The sequence below is a fragment of the Gastrolobium bilobum genome, unplaced genomic scaffold (genome assembly GCF_033153095.1).
Source record: "Gastrolobium bilobum isolate Gb01-03AN ecotype WA unplaced genomic scaffold, APGP_CSIRO_Gbil_v1 utg26590, whole genome shotgun sequence".
NCBI lineage: Eukaryota > Viridiplantae > Streptophyta > Magnoliopsida > Fabales > Fabaceae > Gastrolobium > Gastrolobium bilobum.
In genome coordinates this window covers 38,714-63,529 of record NW_026895459.1, presented here as the reverse complement: position 1 = coordinate 63,529, position 24,816 = coordinate 38,714, and the positions used below count along the sequence as shown (strand labels likewise).

At 34.0% G+C, this 24,816-nt stretch overlaps 1 protein-coding gene across 1 annotated transcript; it reads left to right on the top strand.

The window, feature by feature from the left end:
- The first annotated feature begins 11,099 nt into the window (after nucleotides 1–11,099).
- LOC133312986 (probable transmembrane ascorbate ferrireductase 3) lies at nucleotides 11,100–13,289 on the top strand. Its single transcript, XM_061514284.1, has 4 exons — nucleotides 11,100–11,231; nucleotides 11,347–11,395; nucleotides 11,928–12,127; nucleotides 13,032–13,289. The coding sequence occupies exons 1-4, from the start codon at nucleotides 11,100–11,102 to the stop codon at nucleotides 13,287–13,289; spliced, it is 639 nt and encodes a 212-aa protein (XP_061370268.1).
- The last annotated feature ends 11,527 nt before the right edge of the window (nucleotides 13,290–24,816 follow it).

The window sequence follows — 24,816 nt, the reverse complement described above, 5'->3', positions numbered from 1 at the left end:
GAGAAAAGAAGTCGTGAAGCTCTTGGATGCTGGTATGATCTATCCAATCTCTGATAGTGCATGGGTGAGTCCGGTACAAACAGTTCCAAAGAAAGGTGGGATCACAGTGGTACGTAATGAAAACAATGAGTTGATTCCTACAAGAACTATTACCGGCTGGAGAATGTGCGTCGACTACAGGAGACTTAATGCCGCTACAAGAAAAGATCATTTCCCTCTACCATTCTTAGATCAAATGTTGGAGAGGCTAGCGGGACATTCATTTTATTGTTTCCTTGACGGCTATTCCGGATACAATCAGATAGCGGTTGCTCCAGAAGATCAAGAGAAGACAGCCTTCACCTGTCCCTACGGTGTGTTTGCCTACAGACGTATGCCCTTCGGGTTATGCAATGCACCCGCCACTTTTCAAAGGTGTATGCTATCCATATTTTCTGATATGATTGAAAATTTTATTGAAATATTTATGGATGATTTTTCTGTCTTCGGTTCATCTTTTGATGTTTGCCTCACTAACTTAGCTTGTGTTTTGCAGAGATGCCAAGAGAGTAATTTAGTACTCAACTGGGAAAAATGCCACTTTATGGTAAGAGATGGAATAGTCTTAGGCCATAAAATCTCAGAGAAGGGGATTGAAGTTGATAGAGCAAAGATCTCACTTATAGAAAAACTTCCCCCTCCCTCTAATGTGCGTGGTGTGCGTAGCTTTCTTGGACATGCAGGTTTCTATCGGCGTTTCATCAGAGATTTCTCAAAGATAGCCAAACCCCTCTGCAAATTATTGGCCAAAGAAGAAGAGTTCAACTTTGACAATGATTGTTTGATTTCTTTTAATCTTTTGAAAGAAAAATTGACTACCGCACCTATTATCACTTCACCGAATTTTGAATTACCTTTTGAATTAATGTGTGATGCTAGTGATTATGCTATAGGTGCAGTCTTAGGTCAAAGAAAAGATAAACTCTTGCATGTTATATATTATGCTAGTAAAATTCTAAATGAAGCACAATTAAATTACACTACTACCGAGAAAGAATTACTAGCTGTTATATATGCTTTTGATAAATTTAGAACCTATTTGCTAGGATCTAAAGTTATTGTGTATACTGACCATGCTGCCTTGAAATACTTATTGACTAAACAGGATGCTAAGCCGAGACTACTTAGGTGGATGCTTCTACTTCAAGAATTTGAGATAGAAATCAAAGACAAAAAGGGAGTAGAGAACCGGGTAGCTGATCATCTCTCTAGACTTCAAGAGAAAGAACTTCAAGATAGTTCAGAATTGATAATCCGAGATGAGTTTCCAGATGAGCAAGTTCTCTCAGTCAGCACACTGCCATGGTTTATGAATGAGCAAGCTCTTGCAGTAGACACCGCACCATGGTTTGCAGACTTTGCAAATTTCAAAGCAGCTGGGACAATTCCTAAAGATTTTTCATGGCAACAACGGAAAAAGTTTCTCCGCGATGTGAAAAGATACTTGTGGGATGAACCATTCCTATTCTACACATGTTCTGACGGAGTCATTAGAAGATGCATCCCTGAAGAAGAGATGAAAGATGTTCTATGGCACTGTCACGGTTCAGAATACGGAGGCCACTTCGCGGGAGAAAGGACGGCTGCAAAGGTTCTTATGAGCGGATTCTATTGGCCCACTTTATATAAAGATGCCAGAAAATTCGTGGAATCTTGTGATCGTTGCCAAAGAACGGGGAACATATCAAAAAGACATGAAATGCCACTAAACAACATCATGGAAGTTGAAATCTTCGACGTTTGGGGCATTGACTTCATGGGGCCCTTCCCCACTTCATACGGGAATAAATATATATTGGTGGCGGTGGATTACGTCTCTAAATGGGTGGAAGCAGTTGCCTTGCCTACCAATGATTCTAGAGTCGTGATCAACTTCATCAAGAAAAACATCTTTGTGAGGTATGGAGTTCCGAGAGCAATGATCAGTGATGGTGGCACACACTTCTGCAACAAGCAAGTTGAATATGTGCTCGCAAAATACAGCGTCAGACACCGCATTGCCACACCATATCATCCACAAACCAGTGGGCAAGTGGAAATATCAAACCGGGAACTAAAGCGTATCCTTGAGAAAACAGTAGGAAGCTCCCGAAAAGATTGGGCCCGCAAGCTAGATGATGCACTATGGGCATACCGGACCGCTTTCAAGACACCCATTGGTATGTCTCCGTTTCAAATGTTGTTCGGGAAAGCTTGTCACTTGCCGGTAGAGATGGAACACAAGGCGTTGTGGGCTGTCAAGTTCTTAAATTTTGACACAAAAGCGGCAAGCGAAAAGAGACTGTTACAACTGGATGAGTTAGACGAATTCAGATTGTCCGCTTATGAAAGTGCAAGCCTCTATAAAGAGAAAACCAAGAAGTGGCATGACAGAAAAATATTGGGCAGAGACTTCAAGGTCGGACAGCAAGTTCTGCTGTACAATTCCCGATTGAGACTGTTTCCGGGAAAGCTCAAGTCCAGATGGTCAGGACCGTTTTTAGTGAAAGAAATCCGTCCATATGGTACAGTGGAAATTAGTCCACTTGATTCTGACCGAAGCTTCAAGGTGAATGGGCAGCGATTGAAACCATACCTCGGAGGAGAAATTGACAGAGGAACGGCTACCGTTGCTCTTGCAGAAACGTAAAGGAGGTACGTCAAGCTCGTGACGTAAAACAAGCGCTTATGGGAGGCAACCCAGTATTTAAGCTTCCAGTATTTTAAATTGATTAGTTTATTTTCAATTTCAGTTTTTAGTTTAGGTAAGTTTAAAAATTTAGTTCTTAGCCATAGAAAATAAAAACATTGAGGTGGATGATCAATTTTTGTTGAGATGAACGTGCAGGTCTAAGTGGGAATAAAGCATGCTCAGGTACATGATTTTTATTACAATTATATGTTTTATAAAGGGTTTAAACTCCAAGGGGAAGCTTAAGCGCGCTAAACAAGAAAAGAGGCCATTTGGTTCTGCCTCTCCGCGCTTAAGCTCAGGAGAGGAGGCTTAAGCGCGCTCCACGATTAGAAAGAACCCATTCATAGCTCGCGCTTAAGCCCCCAAGGGGAAGCTTAAGCGCGCTACATAGGCCATTTGCCACTGCCTCTCCGCGCTTAAGCGCAGGATAGGAGGCTTAAGCGCGCTCCTCGAGCTTCAAAATCCAATCCCAGGGCGCGCTTAAGCCCTCAAATGGAGGCTTAAGCGCGCTAATTGAAGAAAAATAAGCCATTTGCCACTGCCTCTCCGCGCTTAAGCGCAGGTGAGGAGGCTTAAGCGCGCTAAACAATGAAAAAAGGCCATTTGGTTCTGCCTTAAGCGCTCCAGGCTTAAGCGCGAAAACAAGAAAAAAATAAGCCATTTGCCACTGCCTCTCCGCGCTTAAGTGCGAAAGAGGACCGCTTTAGCGCGGCCCAACCCACCCAAAGCCTGAATCGGGGAGGGCGCTTAAGCGCACAAAACCGCGCTTAAGCGCGCCTCAGCAAATCAGATTTTTCAATAAACCCCAAATTTTCCCCTACACACTCATCACACTCCTCCCTTTCTAAAACCCTATTCTCTCTCAACCATTCTCTCTCAACCATAAAGAATTCTCCCACCAAACCCTAACTCTCCCACCACCGGATAGTCACATCACTCCGGTCATCACCAAGACCACCCTCCGGACCACCCAATCTTTCGGATACCACCATATTCTTCCGGTCATAATCCTCACACCCTCCGGTCACCAATCACAGTTCATTTCTTCCTCGTTTGCACAAGACATTCAAGGTATATCTCTTAATATTCTTCCTCATTTGAACATTAATGCGTCCAATTTTTCCCTTAGAACGAGTTGGATTCTTGAATTGGGATTTGGATTCTTGGAAATTTTATTTTAACCGCACTAAGGTTCTGTACTTTGAATGTTTTCAAATGATTGTTCCCTATTGAATTGAAATATGATTTACATCGTTACTTATTACCTGATCTGGTTATTTTGATCTTTGGGTAAGGAAACACATCATTGAAATTAAATTAGGAAGAAAACCGAAAACACATGCATTCCAACCGTTTGATGAAATGCCCCAATATAGATATCCAAAGGTTGAGAATTATGTTTTTGGAATGGGGCCAAGATTATTCAACCTCTGATTCATATATGGTCATTAATTATCAAATTATTTTGTTTGATTTATTTCAGCCTTACATGACTTATCATTGAATTTAGTAAAAGAGAGTTGAACCCACATGCATGTGTAGTATTTGACAAAATGCCCAAAAGAACAGAACCTCCATTCCTCATGCATATGCTCGAATCCTGATAAGTAAGGGAAGGTTACATATTATAGGAATGCAATCATAATCCAGAATTCATGCATATCTTCTGCAGTACTCTAGTCACACGTAATTGCTGATATAATCATTTGGAATACTTTGTGACAGAATAGGTACATATGATTGAAACAGAATGAATAGCATAGAATTTCCATATTTAACAACTGTAAAACATATGATTCACTTTATATGCATGCTGCCATAAATATGAATCCTGCAGTTATAGGATAATTTGAGCATAAACCAGAATTTACACTAATGCAAATATGGGAATTATAGTTTTGGACAGGATAAAGAGAGTCCAATGTACATGTCTTAATGTGTTAAATATGATCGAATTGGGGAATACCTTGCTGATTATTACTGTCCTTGATCGTCTACACACTGAGTTACAAACAGGAGTTGGAATGAGCAACTGTCCATCATTATAATAATTCCAGTTTGATTCCATACTGCTTATTAATTTCAGCATACAACCTGATATTAATCTGGGAATTGTTTCGTGGGTTTCGCACTGACTTGAAACTTTTCTGATTTTCAGGATATGGCTCCTAAGGATAAGACTTTGGGAAAAAGGGTCCGAAAGACCACAGCCCCTGGAGCTGCCTCTAGCTCCACCCCCCCTCCGGATTTTGACTCACATAAGTTCACAACAGCTGAGCACGAAGAGAGATACAAAATTGTGGCAGCCAAACCTATCATTCGGGAAAGGAAAATGGTGCTGAATGACGGAGAGCACCCAGATTTCTACAACAACCTAATCCGCAGGAGGTGGAACTCTTACGCAATATCACTGACAGATAGCTCCGGCACAATTTGCAAGGAGTTTTACGCAAACGCTTACAATTTTGAGAAAGGGGCAAGGCGGATATACAAGAGTTATGTCAGGGGCAAGAGCATATTCTATGATGCGGATGCATTACAAGAACATTTGAAGACAGCCCATCATCATAGAACAGCACTGTGTGATTACAGAAGACTACTAAGTAGGCTTGAGTATGGGCCTGTCAGAGGCAATGATCATGATACCTGGAATCCAGTGGAAGAGGCAAGACCTATTCTGCAAACCATTGCACTTCCAGAGCAAAATTGGGAGCTAACTGCAGATAGCCGCCGTCCCAAACTGTTAAAGATAAGACAGCTGAATGCAGTAGCTAAGATATGGTTCCAGTTTATCATCAACAACATCCTCCCTACCACTCATACTTCAGAAGTTCAGGTCAGCAAAGCAGCTCTCATTTACACCATTATGACTGGTGGTACAGTGGACCTTCCTTGGCTGTTGGCAGATGGTATTTATGATTTTGCCCATCATAAATCTCAGAAAGCTGCTCTTGCACACAGCTCCCTTATTCAGACCTTGTGCCAAAAAGCGGGAGTAGAGATACCCACCGAACACAAGCCGGTGGAAGTGTGCCCCCTATTCATGCTGCTTTCATTAACTACACCATGGGTATCCCTCCAGCACCCCCAGCACAGCATGTTCAGCAGGGAAGACAGCCAGATCTCCCTGCTATATGGGAGGCAGTGCAGTCACTGCAGCGTCAGCAGGGATCTATGCAGAGGAGAGCTAGATACTCTCAGAGCAGACAGATGGCCTTTCAGGATTATATGAGTACACAGATAGTGGAGTTATTCCGCCAGAGAGAGATTCCGGCATTACCCTTCGAGTATCCAGCATATGTTGGATCTGATGAGGAGGCCCCATGCACGACCACTGCTGCTGACACTGAGACGGCTGCTGCTGAGAGTGATGCAGTCCACATAGATGATGCCACTGCTGCTGAGGCCACAGTTAGAGATGACCAGGAGGATGCAGGAGATGACGACACACCCACCACTGATATGGAGGAGGACTGATCCTCATATCAGTTTATCTGTTTTCAGACTTGTATTTTTTTTTTATTTTGCTGTTTTTACTATTAGTCTAGTGCATTTTGATATGGAGGTATATTGAGACTGACCTGACATGACTGATATTTTTTGGATATATGACATGCTGACGTAGTTTCTCTATCTGTGACATGTGTGCAGAGAACAGTATCATTTTTTTCTGATATCTTGCTTAGGATTCTTTTTAGATTTAAATTTATTGCTAAGGACAGCAAGATTTAAATCTGGGAATGGGTACCAACGCAATTTATCAGACCATAAACTTCACATGGTCGGAAGGAGAAACTCATGATTACACGGAGTACACAGAAATATCCAAATTACAAATGCAGTGTTTCAGGGGAGTTTCTTAATATTATTTTCATATTATAGTTCATTATTTTTATATTATTTAGTATTAGTTTATTTTAGAATTATTTTGATTTAGTATTAGTTTATTTTAAGGTCTTCATATATATTAGTTAGTTTAATATTTAAGTTTTTTTTTTTTTTTTTTTATTTTAAATTATTTTTAAGACCCCTTCCATCTTAGTCAATAAATAATAATTAAGTGGATCTTAAGAGATTTTCCATTGTGCTTGATATGGATGCATAATGAATAATTACATGAAATTGGTTGATAGTTGATATCAAGAGTATAAAGATGTAGATAAATTTTATTTTCGTACGTAAATGAGCGTCAGTCAAGCATGCTTCATAGTTCACTGGAATAAGAGAAGAATAACTAGAGTAATCAAAGAGAGAGTGGAAATAAGTCTCACATCCTTCGCCGTAAGCTTTTGAGCCTAAACAGAATTTTTTTTGTGGTGTGAACTTCTCTGTATGAATCACTCTAGAACTTGTTTTGTTTCTCTTTGAAATGGTCTGTAGTATACAATTGTTGAAATGATAGAGGCAGTTCTTTCTGAAAGCAAGATAGCCAAATAGCCACCCTGATGTTCATCCTTAGTTGAAGCCCCTTTGAGCCTAGGCCTATTTATTCATTGACAGCTTATTGTGAATAGCCATTTTATACACATCCTCACCTGAACTGATTAAATTTCAAATTTAAATGAGGGACTAGATATGATTGAAACAAAAAGAGAAAATCAAACTCTAAGTGTATGGGAGAAAAGGGTGAAAAGAGGAAAAAGCCAAAAAGTGGTGGAAAAGAAAAGCAAAGAAAAAGGTTGAAATGTGTATCTGTACAAAAACAGAAAAACAAAAACAAAAGGAAAAGGGAAAAGAAATAAAAGACTCATATTATATGAATAAGTGGAAGAAGAAAAGAGAAGAAAAATAAGAGAAATCTGTTTACTATACGTTGAACAGTTAAACTAGTTCCTCTTTGAAGTTGAATTTTGATCAGTTATCTTACGCCACTTACCCAGATGATTCCTTCCCTTTTATCTAAAGCCACGTTACAACCTTAACAAAGACCTCTTGATTGACTTTGTATAGTAGTAAGACTGTGGAGAGTGAGAATATAAACAAGCTTATGGTAGTGTTAATTCAGTAAAGTAAGAGTGAAACACATACCCTTAAACACTGAATATGAGTGAATAAATAAAAATCCAGTGAGAGGGTGTTGTGGGAATTAAATTGTACTACTCTTTCTTTTGAGAACGCATGTTATGATTTTATGACTGGTGAATTATGGTTGTTTGCTTGAAATGGATGTGTCATTGATTTTAATAAGTCTGAATACTTTGGTATCTCATTATTGATCAGTTTTCTGCCTGATATTCATTAAGCATGACTAGCCGTCTTCAAACTTTCCCATAGTTTTATTCTAATTAGTTGCTGAGGACAGCAATGTTCGAATCTGGGAATTGTTTGATAAACCTTTAGTTTATCTTATTTTATAGACTAAATTAATATAAAATATCAAGTTAAATAAGTCAAAAACTAAGGTTTAATATAATAATCATGAACATTATCTGAATTTTTGTTTAATGGAATCATCTTTGCTATTTTTTAGGGATTTGTTGACAAAAGGAGTCAAAGATGAAGATTGGATAAATAGAGATCACAACTAGAAAAGATAAGATCAAGAGATGATAGAAGAAGATCAAAAACAATAAGATTGAGGATCTTATCAAGTTGTTAGAAGTGGGAGCTTAAGCCCCCATTCAGAAGCTTAAGCTCCCTAAAAACGCAAATAGCTACTGCCTCTGGGCGCTTAAGCCCCCAACTCAGGGCTTAAGCGCGCCACAAGAAGAAAAAGTTGTCGCGAGGAGCGCGCTTAAGCGCCCTTCAGAGCGCTTCAGCGCGCAACGCGAATCAGAATTCACTGTCCTAGGGCGCTTAAGCGCGCTACAACAGGCTTAAGCGCCCAGACAGATCCAACTTAGGCCCATTCGAGTTTTCTACTAGGATACGAACTCTTGGCCAATAAAAGGGCCATTGGGGACCAGAAATACATAACTTTTAGATTGCTAAACAACTCTTGGGTGCTTGGAGGCGGAGGGAACGCGAAGAAACATCAGATTCATGTTCGTGAGCGGCGGAGACGGATCAACGTCAAGTGTTCACTGGAGATTTTGAAGATCCACCAATCACCTATGGAGTTTGGGGGAGCCTTTCTATTTTCTTTTGTTCTTGATTTTGCCATGTCCGGCTAGTTCTTTAAGTAGTTAGGGTTAGATGGATTTTAGTCGATTTATTATGCTTTGAATAATTCGTACGTTAATTTTCCTTTTTATCATGAATGAAGTTATCTGTTTTTAATGCTTTATATAGGCTTGAATCTTATATAATGATCATCGGTAAATGCATGACAATAGGGATGTTGGTGTGTGATCCATATCTGATAACTTCATCGTAAACGCTATGATTCTAGGAATAGACATAGAATTTGCGTAACCTTAAGATTCTTGAACTTAATGCTTGCATTCTTGGGGAATAACCGGGGAACTAGGGTTCTTTCAAGTTTGTAAAGGTTTTAGGGTAACAAGGGATTGAGCTCTAATAACACGCGAAAGAATTGGTTAGATTGATATTAAGGACGGTTAACGTAAAGAAGGACTTTGAATCATAATAAGGAGATTAAAGGAAATCGAACCCCTAGCTACGTTCTTTTACATTCTTAAATCACATCTTTAATTTCTTGTCTTTAATTCTTGCAAGTAATTAGCTTAATATTTAATATTTCAATTTTACAATTCAAATCCTGTTTCCAAATACACTTTCGATTGTCCAACTAAGTTTGCGATAGTGAATTAGTGCTTGAACCGTAATCCTCGTGGGAACGATCTCTTACTTAATCATATATTACTTGTACGATCGGTGCACTTGCCGTGAGTAGCAACAACCATCTTTGTAAGGGATTTAAAGTCTTAATCCTAAACCCACCCCAAACAGGATTACCTCCTGTAGAGGATACTTGTGGTTTATGAAATATATTTATAGAAAATATTACTCTCAACATAAGATAAATTATCTTATGCTCTCTCACTTCGATTTTCTCACCCCACCTTTTTCTTTTTCTTTTCTTTTTTCTTGTAACGGTGGGACCCACTTATTTTCTCTCTACAACATTAGATAATTATCTCATGTAAAAGAAGACTAATAAAACCCTATATATATACATATATATTTATATATATTTATATATATATATGGAAAAAGTGTTTGTGCTTTAAAAAGATGTAATTTGTGTCCTTTTAGTTTTTTTACTCTAAGTTAGTAATTCAAGCTTATTTCAATGCTAACAGAAAATATAAAGTAAAAAACTAAAAAGACACAACTTACATCTTTTAAAAGGACACTCACTAAACCCTATATACATATATATATATATATATATATATGGGATTTACATTTCTGCAACTGTTGAATGTGCAGCAATTAAATACTTGCCATATATATACTTGAAAGCATTAAATGCTAGAAATCATAACCATACAAAGGATGAAAGCATTAAATGTGAGAAATCATAACCATACACCTGTCGTTGTTGTAAGTAAAGCGGCTGCAGAAATAATTTTACCTATATATATATGTGTGTGTGTGTGTTTTTTTTTTTTAAAGCAGAAACACCCATATATTTGTTTTTGGGTAATTGTAGATAACCTTATCTAAAGTGACTGTAGAAATATTTTTTCATATATATATATGAGAAAAACATTTCTCAAGCAGCTTGAGATAAGTTTATCTCCGGCCACCCCAAAACTACGTCTTTTTATTTATATATTTCCTTATATTAATTGATTCACCTTTGAATGATTATGATTCTCTTTTTCTCTCTCTTCCTTTATCACCATTGATCAATCTTTGTACGGTTATGATTTAGTAGCCGAAGATAACTTTATCTCCGGCAGCTTGAGAAATGATATTATATATATATATATATATATATATATATATATATGGGTCAGGTTATATTTACAAACTTTTTTGTTTACAAACTACACTAAGTATGACCGGTCATACTTTTTTAATCATGCAGTGTACAACCGGTCGTATTTAGTGTAATTTGAAAGAAAGTTTGTAAACGGATCCTATCCCTATATATATATATATATATATATATATATATATATATATATATATATATATATCAATACCTATTATTACGCTCTAATGTGGGACACAGTGAAATCCATAGTTGGGTTTATTAGATTCGTTGCGGAACACTATTATGTACATTAAGAAGTAAGAATATATACGTGGGTACAACTAGAATTGGCTTATTTTTGGGATGAAGATGCTTGCTAAATACCAAAGTTTCTTAGTTCAAAATTCCAAAACTAAGAATACAAGCAATGTTCTCTTTTAATTTTTTTTCCCTTTTCTTTTTATCAACTTTATCAAAAGGAAAACTCTATAAGTCTGAACCAGAACCACAATAGAACAACATATTATGTATGCCCCCTTCAATTGATAGTGTTATAGGATGAGTTCCCTTGGGATCTCAGGTTTCGCACACTTGTTCGGTGTCTTGGCCATCATCCTCTTGCTTGTTTGGTTGTTGCATTACCGTGAGGGGATTGACTTTGATTCGGACAATGGATTTCGCGTCTTTAATGTAAGATTGTTTCCTGTGTTTTTTTTTTCTTCTTAGTTGTAACATGTTACATATAATAGCAATCATATGATGTAAAACTCACGTGTATCTATCTCACTATATGTATGTTCTGCAGGTTCACCCTTTAATGATGTTCACGGGGTTTATTTTCCTTGTTGGTGAAGGTATCTGTTAACTTCATATCATCTATATATGCATATGCAAAATTATTACTTCAATTTAGCATATTTTTGTCCACTTAAAAAAGAAGTGATTTTCTTGAAGAGCAATATGATTTTGTGCAAAATGTGTTGGGAAAATATAAAAACCATTGATGAACCTCCATTTATCAGCTTGAGCTATTAGGTTGAATTGGTTCTTACATGATATTAGAGTTTCCGTGACCACAAGATTACAAGTTCAATCCATATTGACTCATTTTCTAATAGAATTAAGTAAGCACGGGTATAAGCCCAATACAACTTACCAACTTGAGTTGTTGGGTTGAATTGGTTCTTACATGATGTTAGAGTTTCCGTGATCACAAGATTACAAGTTCGATCCATATTGACTCATTTTCTAATAGAATTAAGTAAGCACGGGTATAAGCCCAATACAACTTACCAACTTGAGTTGTTGGGTTGAATTGATTGTTTAAGGACAAATTAATATCGTATCACTTTCTTCACTGATTGAGTTTATGCTAAATTTAAACAGCTGCAATGGCATTCGAAACGGTACCAGGCCTAAGGCAAACCAAGAAATTCGTTCACATGACACTGCATTTGACTGCTATAATTCTTGGAATTGTTGGTTTGTGTGCTGTTTTCAAGTTCCATGATATGGCCCACATTGTCAATGTTTACAGCCTCCATTCATGGATTGGCATTGGCACCTTTTGCTTGTTTGGATTGCAGGTAAAATCAATCTCAAACCTATGCCTTCTTTTCATTTTATCCTTTTTTTTATTCAAAAAAAAAAAAAAAAAAACTTACAAAAGTAATGTTATTAAACTTGAACCATTCATCGACCTAGTATAGGTAATCGATTAATTATTTATCGGTTCAACAGGTTAAATTAAATTTATGTTAAATTATATAATAAATATATTAAAATATGAATTTCAGCTAATAACAAAGTGTAGTCTAGTGGTAAGTGTTATACTATCCATCCTATGATAAGGGTTTGATTCCCAGTTTTAATAACAATGTATAGGAGGATGCATGATTCCAAAATTGTATAGTTAAATCTTATATTAATTAAAAATGAATTAAATAAAGACTAGAGAATAATCAATAAAATAAAATTTAAAAAAAAATAAAAAATAATTTAAAAAATAATATAATTTAACTATTTTTCATAATTATATGGCCCCACAAATGTTATATGTATCATGTGTCACATATCACATTTTTGACAACTATATAATCAAAAATGGTCAAAGAATATCATTTTATTAAATGAGAAAATATTTATCTCCTAAAATTTTAAAATCCAATCGTTTGTAGAATTTGAAATGAAAAAACTATAGAACAAAAAACGACTCTTTGTTAAATCCGACTAGCGAGTGTGGATTGGAGGAAATCTTTGTATGCGAGCCTTACCCTTACATAATTTACATAATTGAAAAGAGACTGTTTCTTTGATTCGAACCCATGAATATTCAATAATTGAAAACAAATTAATCTATCAATGAATAGAACTGCTACTTTTAATGTTACTCCTCCCTGTACTATGCCTACGTACTAGCCTAACCATTATTATTCTTCTGCATGTGTCGAAACTTTCATAATGGGAACTGCTGCTTATTCTTGATTGCAGTGGCTTTTTGGTTTCGTTACATTCATGATCCCAGGACCTTCAGCTCCAACAAGGACTAGAATGCTTCACAGAGCTTTTGGTAAAGCGTTGTTGTTTATGGCAGTGTGTGCTGCAGAAACAGGATTGATGGAGAAGTCTAGTTTCTTAAATTTGAAGCCACATCAGAGAGAATATCATTTGATCAACTTCACGGGTCTTGCAATTCTCTTGTTTGGAGTTTTTGTCGACTTTTCTATTAATTTCCGTAATTTTGCCTGAAATGCAGTTCTCTACTTCACACACTTTCTCATCATCACAAATTGGATTGATACATCATTTCTTTATCTTTTTTACTTTTTGATTTTGTAATTATAACGATATTATTCAATTACTCGAAATGGTTTGTATAATTTTTTTATAGTATTTTTTACTCGATGTTAATGTAACTAATGATAATACATTATGGAAAAAAAATAAAAAATCAACATTACAACATTAAAGAACCAATTTAACCCAAAAACTTAAGTTGTTGGGTGAGCTACATTAATAATTTTATATATGTTTAACATGTCCCCTCTGCTTCAAACCCATCGGACTTGAAGAATGGATGATGCATCGGTCTAACCTACATGTGCTAAAAAAATCCACAAGACTTAATTAATTATTAATTAAATGGAGGCGAGGAGTATCGAGTCAGTGATACCGAGGCTCAGATACCATGTAAAGAATTAATTCAACCCAAATAGTTTAAGCTGTTGGGTGAGGCTACATTAGTAGTTTTACCCAAAAACTTAAGCTATTGGGTGAGACTACATTAATAGTTTTATATATCTCTAACACGTTTCTCACACGAAAGCTCATTGGACTTGAATGGTGGATGATGCATCAGGTCCAGCCTACCTGTGCTAAGAAACTCCACAAGACTTAATTAATTATTAATAAAATGGGGGCGGTGAGAATCGAACCAGTGACACCGAGACTCTGATACCATATAAAGAACAAATTCAACACAAAAACTTAAGCAGTTGGAAAAAATTACATTAATAGTTTTATGGGGCAGGTTATATTTACAAACTTTTTTGTTTACAAACTCTTACAAACTACACTATGTAGGACCGGTCCTACATTAATCACACAGTGTATGACCGGTCCTACATTAGTGTAATTGCAAAAAAAATTTGTAAACAAATCCTGTACCTAGTTTTATATATTTCAAACAAAAACCTTCTCTTTGTAAAGACTATATTTTTATAAGTTATAATGTAATGTGTGTTTCTTTTATTGATAGTTATGAGATAGATACTGTCTGAAAAGAAATTTGTCACTATTAGCACTATCATCCATATATGTCTCTTCTCTTGTTTAGCATTAGTGGTTCCTGGATGGCTAATTTTTCAGATTAAAACCGGGACCCATTTCACCAATTTTATGATCCTCTTGATCTTTAACATATCTTGTTTGATGATACAGCGCAGGTTAAAACTTCCTAAATTGTAATAAAAAAAAAAAAAAACTTCCTAAATTAGTTTCGGTTGATTTGTTTATTAGTTTCTTATTTTCTACAAAAAGAAAAAAGAAAAAAGAAAAAAAAATTGATTTGATACTATTAGGTTGATTATGAACAAAATAACGACAGTTGACCGCAGTAACAATGCACTGCAATCAACCATACCTGCAATGTCTTCCCTAACTCGGTAAAATGCAAGGATGAACAAAAAATATGGGTAAACCAAAGAAAAATGAAAATTTGAAATAAAGTTAGATTTTTTTTTAATTATTGTTGGTTTTGAAAGAAAAGCCAATAATTACATAGCAAATAAACACATTTGGCCTAACCTATATTTTGTGCTTCCCAAGAAAATGCAAGGAGGTGGAGCAAAGAAACAAAAATAGAGAATTTAAAACAAAATCAGACTATTTTATCTATTGTGTTTTGTAAAAGAAAAGTGAATATTTATGTTCAGATATGTATACTACAACATGTTGAAATAAGTATATACATCTTATGGACTATGGATAAGAAGTGGGTTGAAGAAGAAAAGAAAAGAGAAAAGTTGAAAGAGTGTGTGGGTTATAAGAAGTCCCACATTGGACAACTAGTAAGAGATGAGAGGATATATAAGCTCTCATCTCACACTACTAAATTGCCTCTTTAGGGGTGGTAAACGAACCAAGGGCATTTACCTTGGAGTTTACATGTTTAAAATTGGTTGTTAGTACCATGCTTGGTCTTGTAGGTCTTGTATAAAAGCTCGTTCTTAGTCTTAGAGCCTCTCAAAGCTGATTTATTATTTTTATTTTATATTTTTTTTGGAAATATTCCAATCGATTCATTGTTTCGCAACTAATCCGATTCGGGGCCGGTCCCAAAGGTGGTAGTGGAAAGATTCGAACACATGCTCTCACCCCACCTGCTTAGCTCTCATGCGCCAACTGAGCTACCACCATTTGGTTTTTTATTTTATATTTTGGGAAAACTTAAAAAAAACCCTACAAGTTTCCTCAAAATCACTTAACCCCCTTCCCGAAGTTTTTAATCACTTACCCCCTACTTAAAATTTCTTTATCACTTACCCCTAATTTGATTTTCCAACCAAAATTTTGTTAATAGAGTTAAATTTTTTAAAAGGTACCAAAATTACTCTTAATAGAAAAAAGAAAAACATAATTTCTTCACAAACACAGTTTTAGACAAACTCACGTAAGCAAGAAATTAATGTAAATCAACGATTGAATCCTCCCTCTACTCTCAACGACACAAAAAATAACGAAATAGCATCTTCTGCATGTTTTCTTGGTAATATAATATGAATAAGGGAAAAGCAAGACATATATAAAGCACAGAACGTAAAGCTTTTCAATTGTTGTGCAAACAAAATAAAGTGAGGCTCTGAGTAAAATTATAAAGTCAGATTTGTTGGTCATATTATAACAGAAAATGGAAGAACCTGCTGAGATGATGCCTCTTTAATCATTTTATTTGAACAACGACACCAACAATTGTGAGTGAGTGTTTAATAACAACTGGATTTGCAGGAAACAATTTTAATAATTACTAATTCTAACAAGGCTACCTTAAAGAAAATATTTCGTGAGTTCGTCTAAAATTGCGTTTGTGAGGAAATTATGTTTTTCTTTTTTCTATTATGGGTAATTTTGGTATTTTTAAAAAAATTAACTTTGTTAACAAAATTTTGGATGGAAAATCAAATTAGGGGGTAAGTGATAAAGAAATTTTATGTAGGGGGTAAATGATTAAAAATTTCGGGGAGAGGACTAAGTGATTTTGAGAAAACTTGTAGGGGAATTTTTGAAATTTTCCCTTATATTTTTTATACTACTTGTAATGGCTCTCTCTCTCCCCTTAATCCATTTCACTCAATTTTATTGGTTAAATAGATTTTTTGAAAGATTTTGTTCTATATTCTGCTGTTTGGATATATATTGAATTTATGAATATTTATAGAATTACTGGTGCAGTTGATTGTATATTCTGTTTGGAAAAAAATTTGTTGTCTTATTTTAAAAAAAAGGCTAAACTAGGCTTTTATTTTTTTATAAATAAGTCATGCCACATGCCGATAATTATATTCATAACAAGTAACAAGTTTGGTCAAGCTGAAACATTTAAACACAGACTTAACTTTTTAAGACCAAAGTTTGGCTTGGTTCGGCCTGTTAACACCCCTGCCCTTGGGGCACTACAAAATTTGTGGAGGGGAGAGTCTGGCAGGCTCGGTTCGTGCGTGCGTGTGAAATAAAAATAATTTTTTATTAAATTTTTTATTAAATTTTTTATTATTTTTTATTCGATCGTTGCTTCCCTCCAAATTCAAAAGTGAAATGATGCTTCCCGCCAGAACCAATTCTTTCCCTTTCAGTTTTATTTTAAACCGAACCGACGCATTCAATCAATATTGAACCGAATCGATCACCGGTTGTGCCCCTTCACAACTGTCAGTCACGGCGGTTCGCCGTCAACGGTTCATCATGTTCGGTTAGTGTCTATATAGACCCTAACCCCTTTAGAAAATTTATCCGATTTTTGCACTGTTACTCTATCGGATTTTTCCTTTATCCATGCACGCATTCTTCCATTCTTTCTAGTGTAATTCCTCAAGCATTCAGTTGTGTTCGTTTTGGCTGTTGACTGATAGTGCCATCATTCTTCAGACGTAATCCGCTCTATCTTGGGAGATAAGTGTTTATCAACCTTCCGCATCAGTGAGTGAACAAATTGTCTTAAGGAGACACTTTATGTGGGCTCTAATTTTACCAGTGTTCTGCATACTGCATACTTCCTTCATTCCTTTTTATGTATACCAGTGTTTTAAAACCCACCCCACCTCCGGGGTTAACCCGGGTCAACCCTGACCCCTTCCCTCTGAGGGTTGGGGTCACAAGTTGGACCCTATATGCATATCGACCTCTCCGACCCCCAAAACCCGGCCGAGTTTCAGTGACTCCCGGGTCAGAGGGGTCAAAGGGGGTCAGTGCATGTTTTTTTTTAAAATTTTTTTTCCATGAAACAAGATCGTTTTATTAAAAAAATGAAATAAAAATATTTGCAAGCCTAAACCTAATCGTTCTCTTCTCTCCCAGCGACTTAGACATCTTCAATCTTCACCTCGCTGTCGTGAATCTTCTAAAAAAGGTAAGAATTGTACACATTCAAATGAAATTTTTACGATAGTTGATGGAAAACACAAACTCATTCTTACTTCCTTTAAATTTTCCTTTCTCAGAAACCTTCTCAAAAGAGGCAGAACCGGGTCAGCGTAGTGACCCCATTAGAATATAAGTGTTGTATTTTGGTATCTTGATACTTTAATTAGGTTATGTAATATTGACTTGTGGTTGTAATTGGTGAATTATGTTAAGTATATTTTGAATTTTTGATGATTTGTGGTTTGTTTTTTAATATTTTCATATAGGATATATATATTTATATTTTTTAATATATAAAACTGGGTCAGCGTAGTGACCCCGTGACCCCTCGGTTGAACACATGACTCCGTGATCCCTGACCTCGGCCGAGTCGATGGCCGAGCCGGGTTTTTAAACACTGATATATACCGATATACTGTGAATCTGTTCTTAATTTTTTCCATTGCACTATGTTCATAATTAATAATCTTATATGCGTCATACACGAATTCAAATCTATCAGTGATTTTAATTATCACCCACTGTTCTTCTAAACAATAGAACATAGTGTATGGTTGTGTTTGAGCATTCATGGAGTAGATCCGATGGTAGTATCAATAAAATATTTCTCCATGTGCTCCGGTGGAACAAAAGGGATGGTACACCTAGACACTCTAACGCTCGAATTAACAAAAACTATAATCGTAATGTGTAAAGTAAGATTACTTGATAAATGAGAATGAAGGGCCCTCTTATATATAATGACGATTAGGAATCTCTTAAGGGGTGTTTGGTAGGTGAATATTTTTTTGAGAATGCTAGGAAAGTTAGATAGGAGTCACAAATGACCATGTTTGGTATGGAGTAGGAAAAATGTGACTAGAAAAAAAAATTTGATGGGGAAATTTTTGTAGTGTAAAAATGAAGGAAAATGCTCACTTGAGAATATCACCTTGATGGTGGTATTTTGATTTCCCCAGCAAACTAAAACTTGTAGCAATTTTACATCAAAAATTTTTCAGTAATATTTTAGTCTACCAAACAACTTTTTTTTAACTTTCCCAGAAAAATCATTTTTCCTCCTTTTCCATCATTTCCCCTGTAATTGTATTTTTCTGGTAAAATTTTTGTCTCCTCTAGTCTAAAATTTCTCCCTTAGTTAATTAAATCCAATATTTAATTGGCCTAAACTGGATAATAGTGAATCAACTCATTTAGCAAAAGATAACTTAAATCAATCAATGAAGATATATTTTTATACAGGATCAAATAGTTATTAAAAGATAAAATCAATCATTGGGGCTTTTGAGCCGGTGTCTTCATTGTAAGCCATTAAGTTTAGAGTCCAGAAAGTCTTCTGCTATAATTAAGAAAAAAATCTTAGTGCATCCGTGAGTAGGATTTTTCTTGATTTACATCATTACATGCGTATCATCTCAACTATCTAATATATAATATCGAGCCGCGTTATATTTATAAAAAAATTTATTTATAAACTCTTATAAATTATATTATATACTACAAATAATATATACTACTTGAGTATATACTACCCGTATACATAGTGTACCGTATACATAGTGTAGTTTGTAAGAGTTCATGAACAAAAAATTTGTAAATATAACATACCTCTATAATATTACATATATAAAAGGAAAAACTTGCTTTGACTCTGCCGTGTAAGAAAAAAAAGAAAGACATTTGACTCCAACAAATGTTTTAATTAGAGATGACTTGATATGAAAAGAGAGAGCCTGAATGATACTTTATCTTTATCTGATTTAACGTTGTCTCAATTTATCTTCATAAATCTTTCTTTGTGTCATCAAACTCCCCCTAACGTCTGGATGATACTTTATCTTTCGAAAAAAGTTGTTAATAGTCATTGTTTTTAGTGTAACTAATTAGATGTCATATTTAACTATCCATTGTAATCTGTGTCCCGAGCCCAACTAATAATATTAATAATCAATCTCATCAATATTTATAATTGGAATTGTATAGTGAATCGGCCCACTACTGACCCAACTGCTCCAGCCCAATAACCACCATATACTTGGACAATCACCAATCCCAAGTAGCACGATCTCCAATCATGCCTTATAAACTGTTTTAGAATTTTCTCATATTTTAATTTCAGTAATTTCTTAATATTTAGAGTAAATATCATTTTCGGTCATCAGCAAATTTTACGATACCCGTTTTAATTCATAGCAAATAAAAAGACTAGTCGTGGTCCCTAAGAAATTCAAAGTGGACCCATTTTAGTCCTTTTGAGAGATTAATGTGGGTCTTTTTTGAATGTATAAGGGACCACGATTTCAATTAAATGGGCTTATTTGAATTTCTTAGGGACCACGAATAACCTTTTTATTTACTAGGGACTAAAGAGGGCATCGTAAAATTTGCTGATGACCGGAAATGATATTTACTCTAATATTTATCTGCTTTCAGTTAGTCTCTTTTTGCTAATAGCTGTGAATGATTCTGTTGTAACATCTTTATGTTAAATAGAATAGTAGTAATGAAAAAAGAGACATAAAATTTTAAAATTTTATGTTAAAATTTTATGTCTCTCCTTTCGTATTTCTCTCCTCTTCTGCTTCACTTTTCTCCCCTCCCGAAAATCAGTCGCTATAAATTGCATGGGAATAATTGAAATTGTCAAGGAGAGAAGAACCCCTAGATCTTTAGTTATTGCTAGTTGACTCTCTAATTTTGTGATTATTGTGTTTTCGCTCGTATTTCTAGTTTTGATTTACTTTCTTTTTGTTTTTTATTTATAATTCGATTTAAATTTCGGTAGCATTAGATTAATCACTAGCATACATGCAAAAACAATTTCTATGAGATGATATACTCTTTTAAGTTATTGCTTATTACTTTTGCGAGGTGTGCATTTGCGTAGTCAAACAAATTGTTATATTAGATCAAAATGTTAAGAGAAATGGAATTAATCACCGTGATATATATATGGGGAATGATCATTTGACTCCAGAGTAAGACTTATTAGTCTTACTCCTCATCTCAGCCTTTGATTTCTGTCCATCCAACAGTTATAATTTAGGAAGTTAAATTAATTAATTAATTATTAATTACTTTACAAATGACAACCATTGATTTCTGTTCATCAACGGCTAAGATGAGGAGTAAGACTTAAAAGTCTTACTCTGAAGTCAAAAGAACCCTCCCCTATATATATATATATATATATATATATATATATATATATATATATATATATATATATGAAAAAATATTTCTACAGTCACTTTAGATAAAGTTATCTACAGCTATTCCAAAAATTACATCGTTTTGATTAATGAAGGGTGTTTCTGTAATTTTAGGTGAACTAATGAAGGGTGTTTCCGTAATTTTTTTATTTTTTTATCATATACATTTTACTGAAACACCCTTCATTAATTCACATAAAATTACATAAACATCATTCATTAATCAAAACGATGTAGTTTTTAGATAGCTGTAGATAACCTTATCTAAAGTGGCTGTAGAAATGTTTACCCCTGTGTGGGAAAAATATTTCTTCGACAACTTGACTTAAGTTTATCTTCGGCCATCCCAAAACTACGTGATTTTGTTTATTTATTTCCTTACATTAATTGATTCACTTTTGAATGGTTATGATTCTTTTTTTCTCTCTCCCTTTCTTCATTACCATTGATCCATTTTTATACAGTTATGATTTAGTAGCCGGAGATAAAATTATCTCAAGCAGCTTGAGAAACGATAAGCCCTATATATATATATATATATATATGTATATATATATATATATATACATATATATATATATATATATATATATATACATATATATAATTTGAGCCCTTAGATGTAAATGGAAAAATGGGATTGAGAGTGTAATTTATACTGGTGTAAAATGATCCTGACTCATATATATATATATATATATATATAGGGTAAAGTATTTCTCCAATCACTAGTCACTAGAGATAAAGTTATCTCCAGCGAGCTCAAAACGTCGTCGTTTTGGGTTATAAGATTAAAAAATTATAATCATAAAGACTAAAATAACCCTACAATATATTATAATTACAAAAATACCTTGATTTCAGCTCCAAAACGACGTCATTTTGGGCTCACTGGAGATAACTTATCTCCATTGACAGGAGAAATCATTCAATACATATATATATATATATATATATATATATATATATATATATATATATATTGAATGATATTTTGAGTCCGGTATAAGATAAAAAATTTTACTTTCCATTTTATCAATTTATCTTCATATATTTTATGATTAAAATTTATTAAATTATATTTGTTAATTAATTATTAATCCCTAATAAAATTATAATCATCATAGATACGAAAATTAATAATTGAAATGATGAGTAATACTTTTTATTCTTATACCGAAATTTATATATATATATATATATATATATATATATATATATATATATAGTTCGCTTTTTCTACGGTCGATGTAGATAACTTATCTACGTTGAGCCTAAAACGACGTTGTTTTGAGGCGCCAAAAAACATGGTGTATTTGTAATTTTAATTTATTTTAGGGTTATAATAGTCTTTATCATTCTAATTTTTTAATTTTTCAATCTCAAAACGACGTCGTTTCGATAAAAATTAAATAAAGTTATCTAAAGTAACATTAGATACTTTTTTTTCATATATATATATATATATATATATATATATATATATATATATATGGAAAAAATATTTCTGCAGCCATTTTAGATAAGATTGTCTACAGTTACCCTTTTTAACTAAGTACGACCAGTCATATATTAAAAGTGCATTTTCTCTCTCTGCCACGTCAGCCGACAGTGTCTAAGGAGAGAGGAAAAAAGAACAGCTTTATTGTTATAACTAAGTACAATCGATCGTACTTAATTAAAAAGGGATAGCTGTGGATAACCTTATCTAAAGTGCGTGTAAAAATACTTTTTCATATATATATATATATATATATATATATATATATATATATTATCCAATAAGCACGAGTTGGCCCATACAAAACTAACTTAGTTAATTAATAAAGTCCGAGAAAAATGATAGACCTCAGAGACAATTTAGTTGCAAGTATATCTAAAACAGACAAATCAGCAGGCATTCCGTGATCTGGTGCCAGTTTATCTACGTTACCAGATAAATTACAAACATCTTTGTCATTTTTGTCCATTTTCCCCAAAAGAGCGAGAGAAAGCTGAGCTTATGGGACAGTTGTGTAAGAAAAAGACTTGACACATACATGAGAGACACGCAGAATCATTTTTCCATCCATCAATTCACTTAATATGAATTAACTAGAGATTTATAATTCAATTTTATATATTAAATTAAATTTGGGCTTTTATTTTCTCATATTACATAAAATATTATCTCTCATGTTATATATACAACAAGTGATGGAATTTATCTCTTGTTAAAAAAAAGAAAAGATATCATATTTTGATGCCTCACAACATAAGTTAACAATCTCCAATAACATAAGAAAATAATTTCTAATTAAAATCCATATCTTTGAAAGTGGTTAAATCTCTTAATTTTTTTTATTGGTAATTTTACGCATATTATATCTTAATTATTCTTTCTATTAGTTTATATTTTTCAAAATTTTACCTAAATTTAAAAAAATGTTAAATAAATAGGATAAATTATTTTATCTATCTCTTTTTCTGTCTACTTTTGTCTACCACTCTCCAATATTATTATATCAGAATCTACCTTTATCATTTCTCTCTCCTATTGGTATTCTAATGTAATGGTGTTGGAGAGTGATATACAAAGATAGATTACAAAAAAAATAAGTACAATAACCTATATATCCCGAAATACATAAGGTACTAATTAACAAAAATATATGAGCCATCATTTTAATATGGCACATTCAGCGTTATCAGTGTTTCAATAACCGTTTTCAAACATAAAAAATGAAATGCATGGTTTTCATACATACTCGACAGATGGAATAAATAAGAAATATATGAGCCTCTACCTTCATATGTCCTCTTCAGCATTATTAATATTTCAGATTACTATTTTCAAACATCATAAAATGAAAAGCATGGATTTAATACATTTTCCATACATCTGGACAATGGAATTCAGCATTTTACATTTTTTTTACTAAGGTGTATTTTGTAAAATTATGTAAAAATATATCACTTCTTTTTTTTGGTGAAAAAAATAGATCACTTCAATTTAAGAGAAACTAAACTCATGTATAAAAAAAGAAAAAGAGAAAGAGAAAGAGAAACTAAACTCAATAAAATTTGTGGTAATTAATCAAATAGATAAAGGGGCATGTTATATTTACAAACTTTTTTGTTTACAAACTCTTACAAACTACACTATGTAGGACCGGTCCTACATTAATCACACAGTGTACGTCCGGTCCTACATTAGTGTAATTGCAAAAAAAAAATTGTAAACGGATACTGTCTCATACACGCCTTTCAGCTTGTGGAGGAAAATGCATCATGGTTGTAAAGATGGAAAGCCAATTAATTAGGGACGTAGGATGTGTGAAGCCGGATACAGTGATAGAATCACCACCATTCGCGTACTGATCAATCTAATAGAAAAACCTGGGTGCTTTCTAAAGTGGAAAACAAAAAGGAAAAAATAAGTAAAGGATACTTGAAGGATTTATCCTTCTGGACAAAATTATTTATAAACTATTTATTAAATTATTCTCGTTTCAATCATGTTAGACTTTTAAATTTTTTTTTTCATTTACACTAAATAACGTCGAAGCATAGGTTCTTATTTTCTAGAGATTATATAAAGTTTACACAGGCCGGGTAATGATTTAGAATAAAATTTTAAAATTATATAATAATTTTTTATTTATTTAAAGTAATATGTAATGTGTTGAGATATATAAAACCATTAATGTAACATCACCCAACAGCTTAAGCTTTTGGGTTGAATTGATTCTTTACAAGGTATTAGAGCAGCAAGAGCAGAGGAGTCAACAGTATCCACTGGATGTACATGCATCAGGAGTCAACAGTATCCACTGGATGTACACGCGTCATAAGAGGTGCTGGTGACGTAGAGGGCTTAGGTGAAATCCTAAGCAAGGTAGACATCACAGAATCCAGTGTAGGGATTGTAGCAGATCCCAAAATTT